General features: G+C 48.7%; 2 protein-coding genes and 1 pseudogene across 8 annotated transcripts in view; 1 reads left to right on the forward strand and 2 right to left on the reverse strand.

The window, feature by feature from the left end:
* The window catches only part of C5H2orf76 (chromosome 5 C2orf76 homolog), a 62556-nt gene extending 44113 nt beyond the window's left edge, over window positions 1–18443 (reverse strand). For 5 of the 7 annotated variants that reach the window (XM_085688345.2, XM_085688344.2, XM_048443804.3 and 2 more), the window contains exon 1: window positions 18272–18370. Coding sequence is in view for 2 of the 7 variants with exons in the window: in XM_085688340.2 (XP_085544466.2) it covers window positions 18272–18443 (172 nt within the window). In the remaining 5 variants the exon portion in view is untranslated. Of the gene's footprint in view, window positions 1–18271 lie in introns of all 7 variants that reach the window. The other 2 variants (XM_085688340.2, XM_085688341.2) reach the window with 1 other exon arrangement.
* On the reverse strand, window positions 6762–8142 carry LOC125406694 (prohibitin 1 pseudogene; annotated as a pseudogene).
* Window positions 18404–24768, forward strand: Dbi (diazepam binding inhibitor, acyl-CoA binding protein). The gene is made up of 4 exons (XM_048443805.3): window positions 18404–18543; window positions 19520–19637; window positions 22740–22802; window positions 24525–24768. Exons 1-4 carry the CDS (start codon window positions 18535–18537, stop codon window positions 24596–24598), a joined length of 264 nt encoding a protein of 87 aa, XP_048299762.3. The 5' UTR covers window positions 18404–18534; the 3' UTR covers window positions 24599–24768.
* Window positions 24769–25103: the final 335 nt, after the last annotated feature.

Below are 25103 nucleotides of genomic sequence, written 5' to 3' on the forward strand. Positions count from 1 at the left end.
GAGAGAGAGAGAGAGAGAGAGAGAGAAGAGGGAGGTGTTATGGTTGGAGGTCACCAGAACATGAGGAGCTGTATTAAAGGGTCTCAGAATCAGGAACATTGAGAACCATGATCTAGAGTCTTTTCCATGTGCACTGTAGACTACGATAGCTGGATGATTCCTGTTTTCAGTTGAGAAACCTCCATACTGATTGCCGTGGTGGCTGCACCAGTTTGCATTCGCACTGGGAGTGAGTAATGGCTGTCTTTTCCCCACGCCCTCCCAGCTCTGCCAGCTGTTCTTCTTAGTAAGCACTGTGACTGAAGAGAGATGGGATCTCAGTGTCTTTCTACCTTGTCTTCAGGCTTGGCAGCAAGTGCCTTGACCCGCTGAGCTATCTCCGTGCCCCCAGAGACAGAGTATCAATGTGGCTCTAACCTACTTTCCTCGATGGCTAAGGATGTTGGCTAGTTCTTTCAAATATGTATTGGCCACATGTGTCTATTCTTTTGAGCACCATCTTTTCAGTTTCTTAGGGCATGTATTAACCGGGTGATTTCCTTTTCCTGGTACTTTTTCTACTCATTTGTATATTCTACATATCAGTCTCCTGTCTGATGTTGGTAAAAATGCTTTTTCTTTCAATTCTGTAGCCTTTGGCATTTCCTCTGCTGTACTAAAAATTTATTTCATCTTACCTGGCAATTCTTAGGACGATCAGATGCCTACACCTGTATCTTTTTTGAAGTGCAATGGCAGAGGAGGTCAGAGGCATCAGATCCCAGGGACTGGAGTTGGAGGTCTTTATGAGTGGCCAGACATAGGTGCCGGGAACTGAACTCAGGTCCTCTGTGAGAGGGCACATGCTCTTCACCGATCATCTCCCAAGCCCCTGCTCCTATCTCACGGTGTTTTCCTCCAGCATTCTCTAAGTTTCAGGTCTTACATTGAGGTCTGTGTAAGGTGAGAGCTGTGTGTTTGGTGTTACTGTCTGCCCTGTGGAGATCCAGCTTGCCCAGTTTGTTGACGAGAATGTCTTTAGCCAATACATGTTTCTAACACCTCTGTAAGAATTAAGTGGCTGTAGCTACGTGGGTTTACTTCTGGGTCCTCTATTCTATTCCATTTGTTTATATGTCTGATTTTGGGTATGACTGGAATTTGAACATGTACTTGGATGGAATTATTTTAAACCCTGAATCATTTTAGAGTTACATTTACTTCATCAAATTGAGAATTACAAAACTTGGAATTTCCATTTGCTTTAAAGGTCACAACTGCAGGGGAATGGCAGCTTTCCAAGACGGATGGTTTAACTACAAACAAACAAATCACTTTCATATTACCATAAATTCTTAGTTTCCTCTATATTTAGAGATCAATATTATAAGTATAAAAGTTTACTATTTTAAGTTTTGGAATTTTATTTATTTTGGGGGTGGGTAAGGTTGGGGAATGGCCTGCAAGAGTCCGTTCTCTCTTAGCCATGAGTCAGGGTTGGAATTAAGGTCACTAGGCTTAGCAGCAAGTACTTTTACCTATAAGGCATCTCACTGGCCGTTTTCTCTGAAAATGAATTTATCTTGTAGGTGCGATTCTGCGATGGCTTCTTGTTTTCTCTAATCATTAGTGCACGCATGTAGGGGTCATGCCACACTGCACAAGTCAGGACCAGAAGACAACTGTGGGATGGGTTTCCAGGATGGAGCGCACGTAGTCGGGCTTGCATAGCAAGGGCTTCAGGCTGAGTCACCGCAGCTGCCAGATGGGTAATGTCAGCTGTCAGTATATTAAGAAACACCCAGGAGGGTAGCGGCACACCTGAGTATGTCTAGGAGCCATGTGCAGGGCCATTACATCACAGGACTCTGACCCAAGGAAAGGATTAGATGAACTCAGGGGACAATGCACAGTGGGAAGCAGGGAAGGGTGGGAGGCGAGGCCTGGCAGGAAGAAGTAGATTACTGGGAGCTTGTTTGTTGAGGTTGTTTGCCTTGGCCTCTTTCTAAGCCCCCTTTCCTCCACTTCCTGTCCCATGTGACATAAGCCACTCAGCTAAATCCTCCTTGCCATGATGGACTGAGTCCTCTGCTGTACCCTCTCTGTATTTATGGACTGAGTTCTCTGCTGCACCCTCCCTGTATGAATGGACTGAGCCCTCTCTCTGCTGCACCCTCCCTGTATGAATGGACTGAGCCCTCTCTCTGCTGCACCCTCCCTGTATGAATGGACTGAGCCCTCTCTCTGCTCCACCCTCCCTGTATTTATGGATTGAACCCTCTGCTGCACACTCCCTGTATGAACGGACTGAGTCCTCACTCCCTGTATGAACAAACTGAGTCCTCTGAAACTGTGAGTCACAATAAACCATCAACCTTGAACTTGTTTTCTTGGGTATTTTGGTCATGACAAAAAATTAACTAAGAGTAACAAAACTAACACAAGATGACCATGTATAAAATATGAAAACTGAACTGGAGAGATGGCTCAGTTGGAAAAGTGATTTCCACACAAACATGAGGTCTTGAGTTTAATCCCCAAGTCCCACACAGCAGAAGTAGAGAGCTAACTCCTCCAAGGTGTGCTCTGACCTTCACACACACATACACAAATAAATACATATAATAAAAACAGAATCTAAAGCCAATAATAATAATTGATAATATAAAACTAAGGACTTAAAAACTAGGACCATGTGACAATCAAACGACCATCTGAAAACTTCCTGCCTTTTCTTTAGTTTGCTTACATACTACAAACCGAAGCATCATTATTCTAGAAAGACTGCTGTGATCATATTTTACAGACAAAACTTTTAAGAAAAACACTTCTAACATTAATTAAAGAATGAGTGTAGCTGAGATGGTGTCTTCATCACTATTCTGTTGCTGTGAAGAGACATCGTGACCATGGCAACTCTTATAAAGGAAAGCATGTAATTGGGGGCTGGTTTACAGCTCCAGGGGTGCATCTGTTCATGGTCAGCATGGCAGAGAGTGTGGCGGCAGGGAGCGGTGGGGGGGGAGCGTGGTGGCGGGGAGCATGGGCAGTGAGGGGGGAGCGTGGCAGCGGGGAGCGTGGGCGGTGGGGGGGGCATGGCGGCAGACAGATGTGGTGCTGGAGAAGTAGCTAAGAGCTACATCCTGATATGTAAGCCAAGAGACAGAGAATGAGGGAAGGTGGGGGGGAGGAGGGGAAAGGAGGTAGGGGAAGGGACATAGGGAGGGGGAAAGAGAGAGAAAGAGAGAGGGAGAGGGAAGAAGAGGGAGGAGAGGGAGAAGGTGAGGAACAGAGAAGAGGGGGAGGGAAAGAGAATGACTGGGCCTGGCACGGGCTTTTGAAACCTCAAAGCCCACTTCCAGTGATACACGTCCTCAACTAGGCCACACCTCCTCCAACCAGGCCACACTTTGTGATTTTCTCAAACAGTGTAGCTCCCTGGTGACTAAACATTCAAATGCATAAGCCTAGGGGCACCACAGAAGGCTTACCAGGAAAGAGCCCATTGCACTTGCAGAGAACTGAGTTCAGATTCCAACACTCATGCTGGACCGCTTACAACTCCAGCTACCAGGAATCCAACGCCCTCTTCGGAATTCTACAGGCATTGACACTCATATGCACAAACCCACACACAGACACACACATAATAAATCTAAAATAAAAAAAATGCTTTTAAAGTTTGGATCATTTTTAGATAAGTTTAAAAAAATAAAACCTTCCACCTGTCAGTGTTTAAGAAACATGGCAGGACCAAAATAAACCCGAGCTAACCTAACAGCTCCCCCGCGTCCCCTATGCTGCTGACGCATCATAGGTGCCTCGGCAGCTGAGGATGGGTCATCACCAACGCCAAGTAAGGAAATCAGCACAGAGTGCTGGCTGCTCACTCTCACGTCTACGACCTGCTGGAATCAACACTGACAGCTCCACAGACTTGCCTTGGCCATGACCTTCCCTTCATTTTGGGCAAATGTGCAAAACAATCACTGGTTTTCTGTGCTAGAGACATGTGAGACTTCAGAACTGATTCAAGGCAGCTGAGGTTTCCAGACTGGAGAGAAAGACTATGTCTCTCTGTCTCTCTCTTCCTCGTGTGTCTGTCCATCTGTCTGTCTATGTGTCTACAAGGTTATTAGGGTATCTTCCTCAATCACTCTCCACCATATTCATGAGTCAGGGTCTCTCGCTGAACTGAGACCTCACTGACTTGGTTTGACTGTGCTGGCACACGAGCTGCGGTGATGCGGGACTCCTCTGTATGCTGTGAATATGTTTTATTACCACTGGTTAATGAATAAAGCAGTTTTGGCCAATGGCTTAGCAGAGCAAAGCCAGGCAGAAAATCCAAACACAGATACAGAGAAAGAGTAGGCAAAGTCAGAGAGACTCCCATGTAGCTGCCCAAGAAGCAAGAGGTAACAAACCGCAAGCCTCATGGTAAAATATAAAATAATAGAAATGGATTCATTTAAGAGCAGAGGTGGTGGCTGCTGCTGCCTTCAGCCATCTTTCAGGGATGTGTAGCTTCCAGCGGCTCAGCAAGGCAGACGGGATCTCCCACCAGCATAGCACGCAGGTCTGGTTACTGTCTGGTAAAATGAAGGCAGGATTTCCCTCAGGGGGATGGTTGCTTGGAGTCCTATTATAAAGGCTTGGATTACCTAAAATTACAGTTCTACAGCTACGACACAAATACATATATGTGTACCAATGCTGGGCCACACAGTCCGGAGCCATGGGACTCTCGGGTCAGAGGAACTGATATAAATGGTGAGTGCCATTGGCTGTGTCATTAACAACAGTCCTCCGTCTCAGACCCAAGAGTCTCATATCTTCTGTCAACATCAAGATTTAGACCACCTGGCAGCAGATGTGGCTGGGTTGGCAGAGGACCTGGGTCTGATCGCCAGGCATGGCAGTGCACATCCGCCATCTCAGAACTCGGGAGGTGGAAGAAGGGTGATCGGAACTTCAATACACGGGGAGTCTGAGAACACCTAGGGGACAACACACTGCTTGAGGGGGGTGCGGGACTGCTGAGACGGCTGTCTGTTAGCTCTAACTGTCAACTCCTCACAATCTAGAGTCACTCGGGAAGACAGTCTCAATGAAGGACTGCCAACACTGGGTTGGTCTAAGGGTTATCTTGGTTATGCTCACTGAAGTGGGAAGACCACTCCACTGTGGGTGACACCGTTCCCTAGGTAGGGATGCTGTATCTCAGAGTGGAGAAGGTGAGCTGGACGCTAGCATGCGCCTTAGCTCACTGTTCTTGGTTCTCGACTTCGCTTCTGGCTGTTTGAAGTTCCTGCCACCTTGACTTCCCCGCAGTGACGCGCTGTGACCCGGAACTGCGATCTAAAACAGACCTTTTCTCCACCAGCTGCTTTTGCCAAAGGATTCTAGCACTGCACAAGACACAAAACTAAAACTACAGCTCCGTCCGTCAGCAAAGTACTTGCCTTACAAGCATGAAGACATGAGTTCAGTTCCAGAAAACACGTGAAAAGGCCAGGGGTGATGGTGTATCCTTACACTCACAGAGCTGGGGTGGAGAAACAGGCAGATTACTGGAGCTTGCTGGCCAGTCTATAGGCAAGGTCCAGGGAGGTGAGAGACCATGTCTCAAAAAAGAGAAATGGCCTAAGAAACAACACCCAAGTCTGTCCTGACTTATATACACATGTATATATAGGCAGAGGCCCACCCACAGACACGTGTACTCATACACACACACACACACACACACACACACACACGACATTCAGATGACCTAGACATAAGGTTCTCCACTCGGACAAAAAACCACTGCATGAGAGGTACCCACAGAAGCCACTCCCTGGGACTTCAGAGCTCAAGGAACTGGTATAAACATAGTTTGCTAAAGCAAGTAGGAGTGAAGCCATCAGCCTGAAGTGGTTTCCATAACCAGAGTTCTCAGACAAGCAACTGGGAAACTGACCTGGAAATATTTCAAGTAACACAACAAAAGGACAACCCTCAATCCACCGAGACAATGGGGCATCCCCCTCTGACCATAAATAAGCAAATAGCGTACTCCCCATACCCTAATAAGGCAAACGCCTCTCTCCTTGTTTCAGTATCTGGGTTGTAAAGGCACAGGCTCGAGAGATGGGGCTCTGTTGGTAGTGTCTGCCTAGCATGCACAGAGCCCGAAGTTCTACCCACAGCATAACATAAATCAGACACGGTGGTATACGCTAATATCCCAGCACTCAAAGTGGAGGCAGGAGGATGAAAATTTCATGTTCATTCTTCATTATATAACAATGGCTACCCTGGGCTATGTGAGGCCCTGTCTTAATGAACAAACAACAACGTTTAAAACAAGGCATCAGAAGGAACCAATTGTGTGACTTGTGGGAGGAGGGTCCTCTGTGATGGTTCACCATTTTCTCCTGGCAGCCCATGTATCTCTCCGTCCTCGGCCAGAGAGGTGGCGTAGGTACCTGTATCCATGGAGCTGTTAAGTCCCCATTCCCAAATCCTCCAGAAGATCTTGGATAAGAGATACAGGGATACTGTGACCCTTAAGTCATCTTTCTTCTTGCTGTGTATGCCAGGATGGACTCAACTCTAGAGCAATGGTTCTCATTCTTCCTTTTTTTTTTTTTTTATAATTAGAGATCTGAAGTGATTTTTCTTCTTTCACTTTAAGCCAATCTTGAAAGTTCACAGTGATTTCTGGGGTGGGCAGAAGGAATGCACCATTCAGAATGATCGAGGCATGGGCTAACAGGCCTGAGAAGGTGCCAGTCTCACTGGGGAGGCTGGAGGCGCACCGGCTGCCCAGCCGAGGTAGGTGATGTTCTGAGAGTGGGGATGCTGGTAGGCAGTGTCCTTAGCAGCTCCCAGCTTCCGCAGCTCAGTCAGAGCATCACCCGCCACAACCAGTAAGCTGGCGATCTGTCCGCTCCGCTGGCCTGGAGTCATCCTCAGCAGAGATGATGGCTGCCCCCTTCTGCTACTCAGCCTTCTCTACCACCAATCTGGTCCTCTCCACTTCCTGCGGAGCCCCTGTTTAACTTCCACTGCTTCGGTCCGCTCCTGTGAACTCCTTTCCGAAGCTCAGATGTGCCTTTCTAGGACATGTCATGCAGGATGAGCCCAAATGTTGCTGCTTGTTCTGTGAGGTCATCTCTCACCTGCCTGAAGACCAGCTCTCGCTGGATAATCAATCCTCCAGCATCTAAGTAAGCCACTACCGACTTTAGGATCTCTGTGGGGATGGATGGCAGTACCCACTTACCAGAGTCCTCACCAATGCTGGTGTAGATATAAGGAAGCTAGTTGGCCTCTGGTTGGAAGGAGATATGTATTGTCATATTAATGTTCTGCAAATCTTTGCTACCAGTGATGACCGTGGTTGAAAGCGGCAGTCAAAGATAACTGGTTTCTGTACCCAAGGGATGAGAAGGTGAGTCCCTTCCCCGACCACAATGCCCTGTATTCCACAGAACTGGTCAAAGATGACAGCTCTGGGCCCAGCATCCATGCTATATAAGGCAGAGTCCTCCATCCTTCCTGCGACTGCTGACAGACTCACACGCTTTGGCAGCCGTGATTCCCTCTGCTGCACCCCTCACACCTGCTTTCACCCTGACCCCCACATGAACTCCCCAGTCATTCTCAAGCTCCCTAACACTGTGATCCTTCAATGCAGTTCCTCATGCTGTGGTGCCCCCAACCATAAAATTATTTCGTTGCTACTTTATAACTGTAATTGTGCTACTTTTATCAACCATGTGTGTTTTCTCATGGTCTCAGGCGACCCCTGTGAAAGAGACATTTGAACTCCGAAAGGAGTCATGACCCACAGGTTGAAAGCCATTGCTGTAGCTCCTCCTGCTTCAGATCGTGAACCACTGACCTCCCAGGAGCTGAGATTGTAGGTACATGCCACCATGCCTAGCAAAACTCTATTTGCGTCTAAGAAACAGACAAAATGCCAAACTGTAAAGAGAAGAGGAGTCTTGAGACCGGAACAAGCAGCACAGGAAGCATGAATCGCAGGGTCTTCCGTGTGTGTGCACACAACTGCACATGTGTGCGGAGGCTGGAGGACACACCCAGGTGTCATTCTCAGGACCGTTGTCCACCTCCTATGGGACAGGCAGATCTCTCACTGCCTGGAGTTCACTGCGTAGACTAAGGCTGGCTGGACAGAGAGCCCAGGGATCGGTCTCTGCCTCTCCAGTTCTAGAACTACAGTGTTTGCCAGCACGCCTGCGGTTCTCACAGAGGTATCTCCCCAGTTCCTAAACAGTTTTAACATTATGTTTCTTTGTTTAAACTACAGCTTTCACTCTAAAGTAACCCAATTATTCAAACACAGGCTACCATTAAAATGGGGCTTCACTACCAGCTCTACCCCCAGATCACATAAATACTTTCATTCCACAAGTCCATGTTAAAAAGAACAAAGTCGTTCTTGACTAATTATAGTGGTGTTGATAAAGAAAGATCATTAGAGGGCTACACAGGTGACTGCCAAACCCAAAGACCTGAGTTTTAACCCCAGGACCCACATGGTAGAGAGAACCGACTCCAACAAGTTGTCCTCTGACCTCCAAATACACATACCAAGGTACATACGCATTCTCACATACCTACTCTTGCACACACACCAAGATACATACCCATTCTCACACATCTACTCTTGCATGCACCAAGGTACATACACATTCTCACACACCTGCTCTTACACACACACACACACACACACACACACTAAAATAACTGAGCTGGGGAGATGACCCAGTAGGAAAATAGTTAAAGCACAAGCGTGAGAACCTCAGTTCGACCCCAGCACCACATAAAAGCTGGCTATAGCCAGGCAGTGGTGGTGCACACCTTTAATCCCAGCACTCAGGAGGCAGAGCAGCGGATCTCTGTGGGTTCAAGGCCAGCCTGGTCTATAAGAGCTAGTTCCAGGACAGGCTCCAAAGCCAAAGAGAAACCCTGTCTCAAAAAAAAAAAAAAAAAGCTGGCTATTGTAGCAAATGCTGGCAACCCCAGCACTTGGGGAGTGGAGAGCAGAAGCAAGATGATCTCTGGGGCTTATTGGCCAGCCAATCTAGCCAAAAAGGTTAGCTCCCAGTTGAGATCATGAACACAAATTTTCTTAGTGTGTGTGTATACGTGTGTGTGTGTAGGTCAGAGGATATCTCCCCGCACAGTGTGGATCATGGGGATAGAATTCAGGATGCTGGACTTGGCAGCAACTGCCTTTACTCATTGAGCCTCCTCTTTCGATTACACACTGACACTACACAAACAGGAGCACAAGATGCTGCCTTGACCACGTGTCTGTTGGGTTCCATACTACAAAAGTACCCTTGTGACAGTGACGACTGCTATCCAGCGTCAAGCACAAGCAAAGCTTCAGACAGTCACTCTGCAATCACCCCACTCTACAGATGAGGAAAGACGGACGGAGGAGTTAGAATCATTCGTAAATGTCTGACTTCCACCAATAGCAGACGCCATGCTATACCAAGGAATCATCTAACAGGCTACAAAGAACAGCTAGCGTCTCAGGGCACCAGAGAGAGCACTGAGAAGAGGTAAATTCCAGCCAATATTTGGCAATGCGTGTGCCAGGAAGGGCGCACTGTAAGACAGACTATTTCTTTGGACTGCTCCAAAGCGTGCCCTTTAATAGGCTCGAAAGATGGACCTGACCTCAGGTGTAGTGGACAAACCAGGAAGCGGCAAGCAGCTACCACCTGTGTTCTCTTTAATTTTCTTTTCTTTTCTAAGAATCTTGTGTGCGGTGGGGAGGCCATGCTATGGTACATAACTGAAGGTCAGAGGACAGATCACCTTTGTCCTCTCCTTCTACCCTGACTGAGACATTTTCCTGCCATTCGCCCACTGCAGAGTCAGGTTAAATGGCCCGTGAGCTTCTAGCAATTCTGCTGCTTCCCACCTTCATTAGGAGAACTGGGATTACAGATACAGCATTACCACATCCAAGTTTAACACGGACTCTGGAGATTTGAACTCAGGTCTTCACCCCTGCAAGGCAAGCTCTTTACCCAGTGAACCACCTCTGCAGCCCGCATCTGGATTCCTAAGCTATGGTGATGTTCTACCTTGTACCCAACTTTCCAGCCGCCACATTTGCTCTAATGTGTCACTGGCAACACTGGAAACTCAAGAGTCTTCATGGGGCTTTCAAGGTTCACACGAGGCGGGTGGGGAAGCAGCAAGATGGCTCAACAGGGGCAAGTGTTTGCAGCCAAGCCTGATGAGCCTGTGACTGAGTTCAACTCCAGGACCCACGTGGTCGAAGGAGAGAAGCCACTCTTGCAGGCTGACCTCCGAACTCCAAACATGCCACTCACATGCACGAGCACAAAAACTAAAGTAAAGGGACAAAAATAACCTAAGAAGGGGGTGGAGAGGTGGCTCAGTGGTAAGAACGCTTTTGCTCTTGCAGTGGACCTGGTTCAGTTCCCAGCACCCACATGGCAGCTCACAACCATCTGTAACTCCAGCTCCTGGAGATCCCAGCCCCTCTTCTGCCCTCCATGGGCACCAGGCATGCATATGTGCACAGACAAATGTGCAGGCACACTAAACATACATTTTTAAATGTTTAAATAATAATCTAAGAAGAAACAGAAAACTGGCAGGAGATACGCATGTGTACTTTGTAGAAATAACTTTGGGTTTTATTTACCGTTTCGTTTGTTGGGAGGAGGCTGTCGTGTCTGGTTATTGAGACAGAGTCTAGCTATGTCGCCCAGTCTAACCTCAAACTTGCTGCTTCACTCTCCCAAATGCTGGGACCACAGGTGTGTCCCTCTAGGCCTGGTGAAAACAAGGTCCGAGGGCTACAGAGATGACTCGGTGATAAGAGCACTGTTTTTTCAGAGGACTTGAGTTCCCAGTGCCCACACTGGGCAGCTCAGAACCGCCTGTTACCCCAGATCCAGGATATCCGACCCCTTTCTGGCCACAAGTGTCCCCATGCACGTGCACTCACACAAAGACATACACAGACATACATAAATAAAAATATTTTTTAAAGATTAAATTTAAAGATTAAAATATATATATTATGTACACAGTGTTGTGCCTGTACTCCAGAAGAGGGCACCAGATATCATGACAGATGGTTGTGAGTCATCATATGGTTGCTGGGAATTGAAGTCAGGACCTTTGGAAGAGCAGTCAGTGCTCTTAACAACTGAGCCATCTCTCCAGTCCCCGCCCCATAAAAATAAATCTTAATAATGAGCTTCAAGTGATGCCGTCTGACATGAAGAAGATGGGAGATGTGCTTTTCTGTATACTTCAACTCCTGATGTTTCATATACAAAACAAAGCTAAAACTCTGAAACATGGAAGGAGGGAGGTGGGTAAGCCAGAGACCTCAGGACCTGGGGCATAAGGTGGTGTGGACTAATTTCCTGGGGCTTCTGGGGTCTCAGACTCATTGCTCAACAACTCGCCAACCTCAGAAATGTTAACAATGAAGAAACCATGTGGCTCTGCTCCAATAGAGACCACAAAAGACTGTGACCCTACCTCTACCTGGATCAGCAGCACCCGAGGGATGCTAGGAGTCCCATCCTCACCAGGCCTTGATGGGGTACCCCATTACCTGTCAGAGGAGGCAGGGAGCTGGGCCACAGTGCATCCTACTCTATCCTCCCCACGGCAATGAGACCACTTGGGAATCTTCAACTTTACCCCATTACTGGTTACATGCATTCCTTCCTCTCCACAGAGGAAGTGTAAGGTAGACCTACTGGAGGGCCAGCATTGTCCCTCCATCCACTGTAGGAAGGCCAGCCTCCTAGCCCATCTCAACATCCATGGAAGACAGGCCATAAGCAGAAGCAAGGCATTCCTGTCCCTGACAGCAAGGTGGCCGCAGGGTCCTTGGGAGAGCCAGACGTCCTGCCTCACCTCAGCGGTTACCAAGAACAGAACTTGTAATAAGTCAGCGATCCCCTTCTTCTGTCAGAGTGAGAGATCAAAGAAAGGCACTAGGACGGGGTTAGAGAAACGTCTCAGCTGGAGAAGTCTGCAAGCATATAGACCTTAAATAAAGACCCAAATCCCCAGAACCCATGTTTAAAAAATGTCCTAGGCATGTTAGTAAACACATGTAACCATCACTGGGGAGGCAGAGCCAAGCAGATCCATGACATTCACTGGCCGGCAGCCTAGCCTATGCAGGGAGCTCCAGTCCAGGAAGAGATTCTGTCACAAAAGCAAGGTGGGACCACTGAGGTAGTGAGCAGGAAAAAGTCCTTGCCTTGCAAGCTTGATGACCTGAGTTCAAGTCCCAGAGCCCAGATGAAAAGCCGGATACACAGTAATAACCCCAGCACTCCCACGGTGAGACAAGAGGCAAGAGGCAGAGACGGAAGCTTGAGGGCCTAGCTAGCCTGGAGAATATAGAGCAATGTAAGAAGAGAGACACTGCCTTAACAAGGTGGGGGATAAAACTCATCCCCGAAAGCCGTCCTTTGAACACGTATACTGACACACACACACACACACACACACACACACACACACACACACACGTATAAATAATAAAAGTGGGGCTGGAGAGATGGCTCAGTGGTTAAGAGAACTTGCTGCCCTTCCAGAAGACCTGGGTCTGATTCCCAGCACCCGCATCAGACAGCTCCAGCTGCAAGGTGAACCAATATTCTCTTCGGTCCTCCAGGGGCACCTACACAGGCATAGCATACACTCACACAGACACACATATACATACGGTTAAAAATAAATAATCTTTTAGGAATGTGAAAAAGTAATGAAAAATAATAAAATTAATAAAAGATAGATTGTACCTGAGGAATACCATCTGAGATTGTCCCCTGGCCTTCACAGATACGTGCACATGCACACACAAACTCGCGTGTACGCACAAAGGCACTAAGACAGGATACGTAGCCAAGGATGGCTGAGAACATGTGATCCTTCCCCATTCTCCCAGCGAAGGGAGGACATTTCCTATAGTTTTCCACCACCAAGTCCTCTTGGGGAATCAATGCTGTCACAGTGGACACCAGCATCATACTGCCTGGATACAGAGGAGGTGAGGATGGGAGAGGACGACACCAAGCGTGTGCCACACACTCTCTCCTCTCACACCGCCTTGATGCAGTTACAGTCAATGTACGCATCTGGGGAAAGGCAAAGGAGAGGACTGTCCAGAGCTCCGCTGGCAAGCCTCTCTTTCTGCAGCTGTGGGAACGCCACGCTCACCTGCCCACCCCTCTCTCTGGGCTCTTCCTCAGCCTCCACCCGTCTCTCCCCACTCCTATCCCATATGCACGTCCCAATCCCTTTAAAAACACTCTACTCCCCACCCAGCTCTGCCGGAGCCTGGCCAGAGGAGTCACATTCAAGAGAATGGAAACCAAGTGCAGTGCTGACCGGCTGTGTGGGATCGCCATGGCCTTCCACAAAAGCTCTTGCCACAGTAGTTTGTTCTTAGCTCTTTTCTTAATGATTAGGTTACTTCTAGAAATTAGAGGTTTCCTTTATAGCAAGAAACTTAATCTTAAACCACTCCTCACACTCACTGGGAGGGAATAATTTTCACCTGTTCCTGTGTCTTGCCCATCTGGTTTAAACTAACAGTAATGGAAACCTGTGGATACAGAAACAAAGAAATCAACCTCCAAAGTGGCTGAGAACCTCCCTCTGCTGGCTAGTTTGTGCAGTGCCAGAAGGTGTAATGCAGATTGCTGCGTGGGAAAAGACAGACCTCAGTGGTCTTCTCCAGTGTTGGACCCTGCATGCTACAATAATGGCCTGCCTGGCACAATACACCTACGGGTCACACAGCGGTATGACAGTTATAGGGTAACCAGCTGCTTTCTGATGTGCTGAGGCCTGTTTGACAGCAGGAATTTCATACCTGGTAAACCTGGTCAAGCTAAGCCGAGAGCAAGGGAAGCCTGTGACAGTCAGAATGATGCCTCACAGATTCACATCCACAAGAAGCTGCAGCGTTGACAACCGCGATTGACCGGCTGACAAGTTGGCTGGGACAGGTTCCTCAGTCTCCCTAAGCCCTCTGCTTCCAAAGCTGGGAATGCCACCACGCTGCACAGGCCTTGGGCCAGAGTCCATCTGCTTTGTCCCAGCCCATGGGCTCATCATCAGCTCTGCCAAGTTCAGTTGTTTCCCAAGAGGACAGCTAACGAAAGGGAACTTTTTGATTTTTTGTTGTTGTTGTTGTTGTTGCTGCTAGTTTTTGCTGGTGTGTGTGTCTATGTGACGCATCCCTTTGGATGTGGGAACATGTATGCGTGCTCCTGAGGGAGGGCAGAGGCTGACATTGCATGTCTTCTACAACTGCTCTCCACCTTTTTTTCAAACAGGGCCTCTCACTGAACCCAGAGCTCACCAGTCAGCTGGACCGGCCACTTAGATTGCTCCTGGGATCTGCCTCTATCTCCTTCCTCAGTGCAGAAAATAAAATTTGACAATTAGTGGGGGCTGAAGTCTTAATTCAAGTCTCTATGTTTACAACATAGACACTTTACCCACTGAACCATGCCCCCAAGTCCTTTCTGTGTGCTTTCTGAGACAAGTGTGGAGCCCAGACTCACTGAACTCTCATGGATGCTCCTGCGTTAGCCACCCCAGTCCTGGGGTGATAGTCTGTGCCATTAAGTCTAACCAGAGGCAGCACAGCTGCCAGAGAAAAGGCACTGTGCTCCATCAGTAAGTATTCGTCCAGTTCCTAAGAAGAGCAAGCAACAAGACGTGGCAGTGGCCAGTGCGTGGTGACTCTACCCTGCTTAGTTCAGGTGTGGGTGAGAGCAGATGGCAGAAAAATAAAAATAAAAAACGTGAAAGCTGTCCAGGAGTCAATGATTTCTCAGCATTAGGAAAAGTAATGGCCTTCTCTAGTTTTATAGAAATATGTAATTTTAAAAAATTCATGACTTACACCAAATACATCAAGCAGTTTATTTTCAATGTATGTATTATTGTAAGTGTGTGCAAGAACCATGTGTATGAATGCAGGTCCATGGATGCCACAGCACATACGTGGCAGAGCACAGTTTGGTGGACTCGGTTCTCTCCCCACCTTCATACAGGTTCTGAGGGTTGGAGTCAGGATGTCAGGACTGCACGGCAAGGGCTCTCCCGGCTGGGCCATCTTGCCAGCTCCTGAAGCTTATTTTTAAAAATTAAATTCCAAGGGCTGAGAAGCCTCAGTCAGGAAAGTGTTTGCCACACAAGCACGGGAACCTCGAGTTCAATTTCCACAAACCATGTAAAACACGTAGGCATGGTGGCATGTGCTTACTGCTAGCGTCCAGACAAACCTGGCCCGGCGCCAATGAGAACTTCCAGAGTGTGGCGTGCCCTGCTTCACACTGTGTGCAGAGTAGGCAGTACCTTGTCTCCTTAAAAGGCGAAACTCCGCCTACTTCCCTCCTCTTCTTCCTTTCTCTGCATCTCTCTCTTTCCTCCTCCTTTCCTCCCCCCCACCCCACCCTACTCCTTTATCTCAATAAAACCCTCCACTTAAAATCTATCCGTAAGGCGTATTTGTCTCTCATCCTCCGTGACCTCTCACCCCCGGGGTTTGGACCCACCCGCAGAATCCTACCACCTATAATCCCTGTGCTGGGGAGACAGAACAGAAGGACCCCTAGGGCTCACTGGCCCAGCCAGTCTAACCTACTTGGTGAGTTCCAGGACAACAAGAGAGGGGACACTTTCTCAAAACCAACTGGGAGGCACCTGAGGAATTACAGTCAGTTTTTCTATGGCCTCCAAACGCCATCCAACTCCCTGGGGTAGAAGCACTAAGGGCGGGGCTTTCGGTGGCATGTCCCTAGATGATCCAACACAAAGTCACTGAGCAGCAAGGCAAGGGTCAGAGGGATGTGGAAAAGCATGCCCTCGGTTACCCTGAAACATGGCCTAAGGAGACTCTACAACAAGGAGGAGCATCCTTCCTTCTCTGGCTCCAGATGGCTTAGCACCCACAGCCCTTCAGCAGGTCTGCCACCCACTTGAAACTGTTGTTGTACCCTCCTCTGGAACCAGGACATGGAATTAAGAAAGTGAATCATGTCCCTAACAAGCAACCAACAAATAGTCTTGAACTGCGGACTGTCACGGTGACAGCAGCACTTCTGCTGATCTCCTGCCTGCACCTGAGCCCATGCAAAGCTCCATGGTGCCAACTGAGCTTTCAAAGGTGGCAAGGAAAGTCACAGTAAGGAATACAAGTCTACCATAGCTATTCAGTTGAGCCTTCAGGAGGTGGGGTCCCCTAGATCACCACAAACTGACAAACCTAGATGCCTTCCCTGCAGTTAAGTTTCTCCTTCCCAGCAGATGACTCAGAGGCTAAGAGCACTGGCTGCTCTTCCAGAGGTCCTGAGTTCAATTCCCATGTGAGCACCCACATGGTGGCTCACAACCATCTGTAATGAGGTCTGGTGCCCTCTTCTGGTACACAGGCAGAACACTGTATACATAACAAATACACCTTTAAAAAAAAATCTTGGCCAGGTGGTGATAGTGCACACCTTTAATCCCAGTACTCAGGAGGCGAAAGGCAGGCAGATCTCTGAATTAGAGGCCTGCCTGATCTACAAAGTGAGTTCCAGGACAGACTCTATAAAGTTACAGAAAAATCCTGTCTCAAAAAACAAAAAACTCCTTCCTAAACATTCCACAAAAACCTGGCTGTTAGTGACACCTGAGAGCTTGGGCTTAAGTTTTCTACTCTGAAGGGCTGGGAATCCGACGCACAACCTCAAATACTCTAGGCAGACACTATCCAGCACTGAACAACAGCCCGAGCCCTCCCTTTGTACACAACTACAGTTATGATGAGGTGGAGGTGGAAAGGACGGCGATCTGTGGTCCAGGCCCCTTGCCACACATTAGGAGATTGATGAGGGGCAATCTCCCTTTTGTGACAAACTCTAGGGAGTTTTCTATGACCTCTCTCTTCCACCTTGGTATCCAATGCCAGAAAATTCTCCTTATGGCCTACGAAATTCTCCCACCCACTGTGCTGCCTCCCCTCCTCCCACTCCCATGAAGCTAAGTTTCCCATAACAAGTTTGCGGAAGACACCTGCGCACTCCATGGCCTCTGCTGGAAATTCTGATCACTTCCATCTCCATCAGAATGACCCCTGCATCCCCAGAAAGACCAGCCTACCATTCTTAGTTCTCCAGCCTCAGCCCTTTTTATTCCCTCATTCCCTGCATTTTTCCTTTTCTTCATAAGCTATCTCTGCTTCTAGGTCTAACCATGTGTCTCTGGGGCAAAGGATTGCAATCCTTTGCCCCAGAGACACCTATGCTTGGCACTGAAAGTCCTCTGAACCCAGAGCCCTACTGAGGACTTTTTCTCTAACCTCCAAGCCTAGCTTAAAAGGCACTTTTCCTCCATCTCCTTTCCTTCTAGGGGATGTCAGCATTTTCAACTAGTGTCTCAATCCTCAATGAAATTACCCTCAAGCTTCCTTCTGAGTCAGTTGTAAATTGTTTTGTTAATGAGACTAAGAACTCAAAGAAGACCCGTTGTTGACCCCTGCTCTCTGCTTCAATGTTCCTGCCCTCACTTGCAGGGCTTGCTCAAACTGTATCTCTCTCCACCGCCCTCCGCCCCAAACACACACCAGTTAAAACTTTCAACTCTTTTTTTAAAAGTCTATAATTTACTATGCCAACTATTAACGCACTACAAGAAGCGCCAAGGCTGCAGAGATTTACCTGTCAGCCTGAACCCATCAGGCCAAATGTTTAAAAAACATGTAAGAAGAAAAGTTATTCACTTAACAAGGGCTTGTTGGGCAGCTCTTCCCCTGCAAGACATCCCACTGCCTCCGCCTTTAGAAAGTGCTGAGAGGACACTGGATCGTGTTAGGGGTGCAGAACTGAAAACCACGCACAATGTGCACAGGTCAAAGAATGTGCCAACCATTCAGAAGAAAAGGCTTGGGCATGGGCTTGATCCAACGGGTCACTGACGCGCAGAGCGCCAAGGGTTTTTTCCTGGATTCCCTTAAAGGTGTCGCGACATTCCACTTTCCAAACGGAGAAGTTACTAGACCAGAAATGCAAATTCCGGCCTCTTCCCAACCGTCTTGATATTTAAAGAGACAGAATCATACTAATTTCTACTCTCCTGCAGCAGCACCCCATTCCACGCGACCTCAGTTCCTGCCTAGCTCCAGCCCAACCGCCCACACTCCAAATGCTCCCCACGCCGCCCCAGCCCAAAAACCCGTAATGCTTCCCACCTGCTCCCGGCGTGCCCCGCGGTTCCTCCCCACGCGTGCGCAATAAACTCCCTCTTGGGTCCGGGAGGGACTGGAGCTCCGGCCTAGGATGGACACGCCTCCGAAAGCAGATCTGACTTCTGATTGGCTGCAGGCGCTCGCCCGAGCTCGTTGGAACGCAGGGACGGTGCATTTAAAGGCGCTTACCCTGTGCTCTCAGGAACTTGAAGGCTGCCTGCTTACACTTGCTCCCGCGCTTTCGCCATCCAGGTCACCTCGCCAGCATGTCTCAGGTACTGCGCGCGCCCTGCCGGGCTGCGAAGGTTCAATGGGTTTGGGGAAATCAGTTCGCAGGAACCCCGCGGGGTATCTTTCCCCCAACACTCCCCCCCCCCCCATGCTAGGCTTCTGCTCTGGGATCCGAGCCCAGCTCATAGCCTGGGGAGCGGAACTTTTTTCCTTGCAGATTTCTGAAACAGCCACCCACGCCGGAACTGCTGGAGAGTTGCGAGTGGGCTGGACTCCCGGGTGAAGCAGGCACAGGGTCCTCGAAAGAAAGATGGGGCAATAAGAGGATGAAGGGCAGAGAAAATTGAATCCCATACAGGGAAGGACCGGAGTGGGACAGTGGGACACTCATGGAGGCCCTGACTGGGGAACCTGGATGTCGGGGGAGTAATTAGCCTTGTGCCTGGCTTGCCCTTCTACAGAAGAGATGCGACTAGGTGAGGTGGCCCAGAAGCCTTTTCCTTCCCTCTATTGGGACCCCTGTCCGGGACCGATTCCCTGTAGCGTGATTCCTGGCTCCTCCCACTTGCTTGTCCCTAATCTGGGCACTGGGACAGAGGTCAACGCTGAACTCCAGGCCCCAGTAAGAAGGAACCAGTGGGCGCCTGACCCTGGATTCCACTGCATTCGTGGCCTGAATCCTGATTGACTGTTCTGATCACTCCACGTTTCCTCTCACTGCCCCCTCTATCTCCTCTGATCATAGGTCAGGGCCTTGCCGGAACTCCCAGCAATTGCTGGATTTGAGCCAGCGGTGGTCAGACAGTTGGGCAGAAAAAAAAGTTTAAGGGTGTGTACTTCCACTGTAAATCGGGTCTATTCCCAGCACTCAATCCAGTGCTGTAACTGCATAAGCGGACAGGTGAATCTTTGCCCAGTCTTGGTGCGGGCAGAGTTTGCGAGGAGTGCCGCATTCCCTCCCCATCCACCCCTGGACCGCTCCCACTTAGCCCCCATCCCGTTCCTCTCCCTCTCACCCAGGCTGAATTCGACAAAGCTGCCGAGGAGGTGAAGCGCCTCAAGACTCAGCCAAGTGATGAAGAGATGCTCTTCATCTACAGCCACTTCAAACAAGCCACCGTGGGCGACGTAAATACAGGTATGCCCAGCTTCTCATCAGAGCAGGCCGAGTTGGCTCGGCAGCCCAGGAGTCTGAGAATCTCACTTTCCAACTGCCCAGGGCCCTAAGATTTGGGCGGGTATGGTGACAGATCAAAGCTGGGAGGTTTCACCTGCAAGACCATCTTCCTAAATTCTTTGCGTGACCCTGGGAGCAAATTCAGTCTGATTTTGGGAGGACTTTACCTATTATCTCAGCATCTACTGTGAAGGAAGCAAAGGTCCCAGAGAGGAAGCTTGCTCTAAGCCATGTTGCCCAGTAGTAGCTTTGTTGGGCTTACTGTTCCCATTAGAGAACAGGGTCATCGAGCACTTGGCAGCCGCCCCAAGCCTAATAGATGAGCATGGACATCTCATCTATTGGGGCCAGCTGGAAGTGGTGATGGCCAAAGTCTGCACCTTCCAGATGACTTTTTCCCCCTCTTAAGATCTTGGTGCAGCGGCCAGAGCATGTGCATGTGGGGGCCAGAGGACAGCCTGGAGTATTGTTTCCATGGGCACCATCCACCTCCCCCAGATCCCAGAGACCAGGATCTGCCTGTCTCTACCTCTCCAGCACTGGGCCGCCCTACCCCACCCCATTTTTTTTCCACATGAGTTCTGGAACTAGAACTCAGGTCCTTATACTTGCAAGGTAAGCCCTTTGTTGGCTGACCTATCTCTCTAGCCCTTTGGTACAGATTTTGAAGCTATGCTGTGGATTACCTTGGTCTATAATATTGTTTCTGCCGCTGCCTTGGGCAGTAGCTGTGTCCTGAGACAGCAGCACAGTGTGTTCTAGCAAAAAGAACTCAAGACAGCATAGAAAGAAATGTACTCCTCAGCCACCCACCAAGTGTGGCCTCCAATTCCACTGGGCTGGAGTGGCAGGCCCAGCAGGTCAGAGCAGAGGGCTTATAAACATCCAGGAAGAAGAAGGTAACGGGGAGGCCAGGATGCTTTGCTGCCAGATAGTGTTTTGTCACAGCCTGGCCTCTGGCCAGGCTAGAGGTATTTGCTGGCATATGAGCATCAGTAGACTGGCTTGGAATCTATCCCTCCCTGAACAGGACACTGTTGTCTCTTTTTCGGCTGTAATGTCCAATACAGCGAAGACTAGCCACTTGTGGCTGTCTAAGTTTTAGCTGCAAATGGTTTTACCCAAGCAATGTGCAAAACAGTCTGTAGCTGCGTGAGCTGTGTTTCAAGGGCTCAGTAGCCACGTGGCGAGCGGCTTCTGAATGAATGTTGCAAGGACCAGTAAATGGCTAGCAGATAAAGGCTCTGGCTGCCGCACCTGGCTGCCTAAGGGACGCACTTGGTGAGAACACTACCTCCCCAAAGTTCTCCTCTGGCATCACACACACACATGCACTCCAATACGCACATGCGCTAACCGAATGTGGCCAATATGCATGTCCATCTAGGGCGTCTTCCTCTGGGGTGGTGAGGGTACCTTCGTAGGCACAGTCTTCCTGTAAGGTTCCCAGGACTTTTTCCTCAGACTCAGTGCCCCAAGCCCCATGCTCTGCAGTTTCTGATCTTATCAATGAAATTGCTCCCCAGGAAGGATGGTGGGAGGTCTTCTCTCCCAAACCCAGGTGCTTGGAAGAAGCCTGGTCTTCATTTAAAAAAAAAGAAAGAAAAGAAAAAAAGAAACATACAAATACCAAAGAGCTCCGCGATGTGGTGGGGAAATAGGGCCAGGTGCTAAAGCCGCTGAGCAGCAGGTGGGATCCAATAGTGTTTGTTTTCAGAATTGTCTTTGGGGTTTTTCTTGCTGTTTTATCGCCATGTGCATTGGTATGTTACCCGCATGTCTGTCTGTGTGAGGGTGCCAGGTCCCCTGGACCAACAGTTACAGACAGCTGTGAGCCGCCATGTGGGTGCTGGGCTCTCTTCAAACACGGAGCTATCTCTCCAGCCCCATTTTTTTTTCAGAGTTTTTGAATTCTGAACCATGTGAATGAATGTTTGTTTGATTTGATTAAAGTACAGGTCTAGTTTGTTTTGAGAATTTTTTGGTCCTTTTTTCCCTCCCCCTCTGTTTTGTTTAAGCCAGAGTCTCATGTAGCCCAGGCTGGCCCAAATTCACTATGTAGCCAAAATAAAATGACCTTGAAGTTCTGATCTTCTGACTTCCACCTTACAGACGTGAATCACCAGGCCTGGTTTATCTGGTGCTGGGGATGGGGAGACCAGGGTTTGGGGCATGCCAGGCAAGCACTCTGCCAATGAAACCATATCCCTAGTCTTTTTACTATTTACTATTTTTCTGGTTTTGAAACAGAATCTCACTAAGCCAGAAAGTTTAAAGTCTGGCTTTAAACTCTCTGTAGACCAGGTAGGCCTTGAACTTCTGATCCTCCTGCCCCAGCTCCTGGTATCACAGGTGTGCACCACCAGGCCTATCAGTTTTTTGCTATGGTATTATAGTCTAGTTCTTAAGTTCTCACACAGCCTGGACTGGCCAAACACACCCTGTGTAGCTGAGATGGCCTTGAACTCCTGACCCTCCTGCCGCTTCTTCCTGAGATTGAGATTATAGGCGTGTGCCACCATCCCCTATTTACACGGCGCTGGAGCTCATCGGGGCTTTGTGCCCGCTAGGGAACTACCTACAGCCACGCCTCATCCCCAGCCCCAAAGAATGGTGTTGTTTTTAAAGTAAAACTTTGGGTTTTAAACATTTAATTTACAGTACCAAAAAAAAAAAAAAAAAAAAAAAAAAAATTTGAGAACATTTTCAGCCTGCTTTTTTCTCGATTTTAAATTTGAGTTACTATAAACCCATCTGGGTTTCTTATGCTAGAACCCTCTGTGTGAGACACTGGGAGTATATAAATAAATCAAAAGAATATCTTAGTGCTGGGAAGTGATAGCACAGACTTTAATCCCAGCACACGGGAGGCAGAAGTAGGTAGATCTGTGAGTTCAAGTCCAGCCTGGTCTACAGAGTGAGTTGCAGTACAGCCAGAGCATGGGGAAACCCTGAGGGGTTGGGGAGACGGGAATGATGTCTTGCTTTGCACGGGAAAGAAGCTGATAAAGCTCTCCATTAGAACTTGTAACAAATCTCCTGTCTGCCCTTCCCTTGTTGCAGATCGGCCCGGGCTTTTGGACCTCAAAGGCAAGGCCAAGTGGGATTCCTGGAATAAGCTGAAAGGTAACTTGTTCTGATCGACCTCCCTCCCTTGTGAGGCTGGCCGTTGAAGATTCTCAGTTCTGGAGTGGGAAGGGCAAAGGTCAGTAGGCACACCTTGGAAGCCAGCCCAGACAAGCCTAGCATGGGGAAAACTAGGCCACCTCCTCTCCCTCTGAATGTCGCTGATGCCTTTTGTAAGAGCTTTGTCTCTGAGCAGAGGTGTTATCTGGAGGGAGAGGACTTGGGGACCAGCCACTGAGAAATAGGCCAGGGAGTGACATTGATGCCATGGTCTTTGGATGTGTATAGAGTGAAGAGAGTTCTCTTCCATGCCTCTATCTCCCCAACAAGGCCAGCCAGTGACCCCTTAGCCGAGTGGCCATTCCCCAGTTCCCTTTCAGCTAGAAGGGCACATGAGAAAAGGGGATGAGGTAATGCATGGCCAGTGAATGGAACTATTATTTGCTTAGAGCACAGGCATCTAAGAGGTGTCTAGGCTCCACTAAATCACGTGTTCCCATGGCAGCAAGCCCCAAAAGCTGGCACCAGAGTTGTGGCAGCTTTCATACCCTCGCCAGCCAGTTGCTGAATAGGCCTCTGTCCTCACAGGAGAGAAAGGCATGAACTCAGGAAGGGCCCAGAACACTGAAATGCACTGCCAGGGCCATGTGGGTCTGGCTGTCCATCTTCCACACCATTTTCAGGCCCCGGAAACCCTGGTGCTTCACAACAAGCTCTCTCAGTCCCCAAAGGACTTCTCATTACCCAGGGGGAATCTAGGAAACCCAGTATGGCTGTCCCTCGGGGTATATCCGTTGTCCTTTATGCTGTGACCAGGAGACAAAGATTTGCCTCTTTCCTTTCCAAGAACCAACTGCTTTTCCTCAGTCTTCACCTCTTCTCCCAACTTCTCTTTGTGTGTGTGTGGGGGGGGGGGGGGTTAGGGGGGGGGGGCTGGTTTGGAAAGCCAACTGCGTAGCCCTGGGAGATAAGACTCCAAAACAGATCGTCCATAAAGCTGAAGTCAAACAGTACATCAGCAGCACCAGAAAAATCACTGCAGGGATACTTTCCTGTCTGTCTAGAAGGCTAAGGTCCTCGCTACCTGCAGCCCCATCATGCAAGAGCTTGGTGCATTGAAACAGACCTCATCCCCTGGAGTGCTGTGTGTCTAGTCCTCGGGCCTTCTCTGAGATATAAGAACTGTGCTGTGTGTGTAAGAAATAACTTCCAAATATGAAATTGGGATCACAGCAAGTGTGTCCAACCTGTGGCCCAACACATGTGTAGATCATGTCGAGATGGTTAATTGATTAAGAGCACTTGTTGTCTTACAGAGGACTTGGATTTGGGTCCCAAAAACCACAAGTGGCTCACAACCACCTATAACTCCAGTTCCAAGAGATCTGACTCCCTCATCTCACTTCCTCAGGCACCTACGTGCATTTGCTGCACATACATATACATTCAGGGACATATGCATACTCATTAATAAATAAATGATAAAAATATCTTAAGTAAATAGAGAACAGTGGAGAAGACACCTGACATGTAACCATGACCTCCACTTTGCACACATGTACATTCGCTGGCAAATACGCAGACACATACATGCATATTACATCCAACTGCACAAATATGGCACACACGAGTTTTTAAAAAGCCAAGGCCAGACACCCCCGCCAGCTCAATGTCTTTCTAGCAGACACTTCCCTGATGTGACCTCTCACCGGTTCCTTCCAGGAACTTCCAAGGAAAGCGCCATGAAAGCCTATGTGGAGAAAGTGGAAGAGCTAAAGAAGAAATACGGAATATAGAAGACCAGATTTGGTGGCCAGCCACACGTGTGACCTGTGAGGACATAATGCCTTGTTTTTTTCTAATGTAGATGATATGGCTCTGCTAAATTAGGGCCAGAATTAATCGCTGATCCTCCTCCCTGTGTAGTTTTTACCTGAAATCAATTAAAAGTACATTTGTTACTTTATATCTTTAGGCGCCTGGACTCTTTTATATTATATTGTTTGTCTTCTGTGTGTCTGGGTGGGTGGGAATGCAACAGCACACGCGTGTAGGCCAGAGGACAATGCCAGAGTTGGTTCTCTCCTCCTACCATGTAGGTCCCAGGGATCAAACTCAGGTTGTCAGGCATTTTACCCACTGAGGATCTCACCAGCCCACCACCAAGATTCCTGAAATGACTGACCTTGCTCCAGGCTCTCCTCTCTACTTCCTTCTAAAGATGTGCTTTAGAGCTGGGGGTGTAACTCAGTTTGGGAGAGTGCCGCCTAGCATGTACAAACCCATGGGTTGAATTCCCCA

The sequence above is a fragment of the Myodes glareolus genome, chromosome 5 (assembly GCF_982192425.1).
Source record: "Myodes glareolus chromosome 5, mMyoGla1.1, whole genome shotgun sequence".
Taxonomy (NCBI): Eukaryota; Metazoa; Chordata; class Mammalia; order Rodentia; family Cricetidae; genus Myodes; species Myodes glareolus.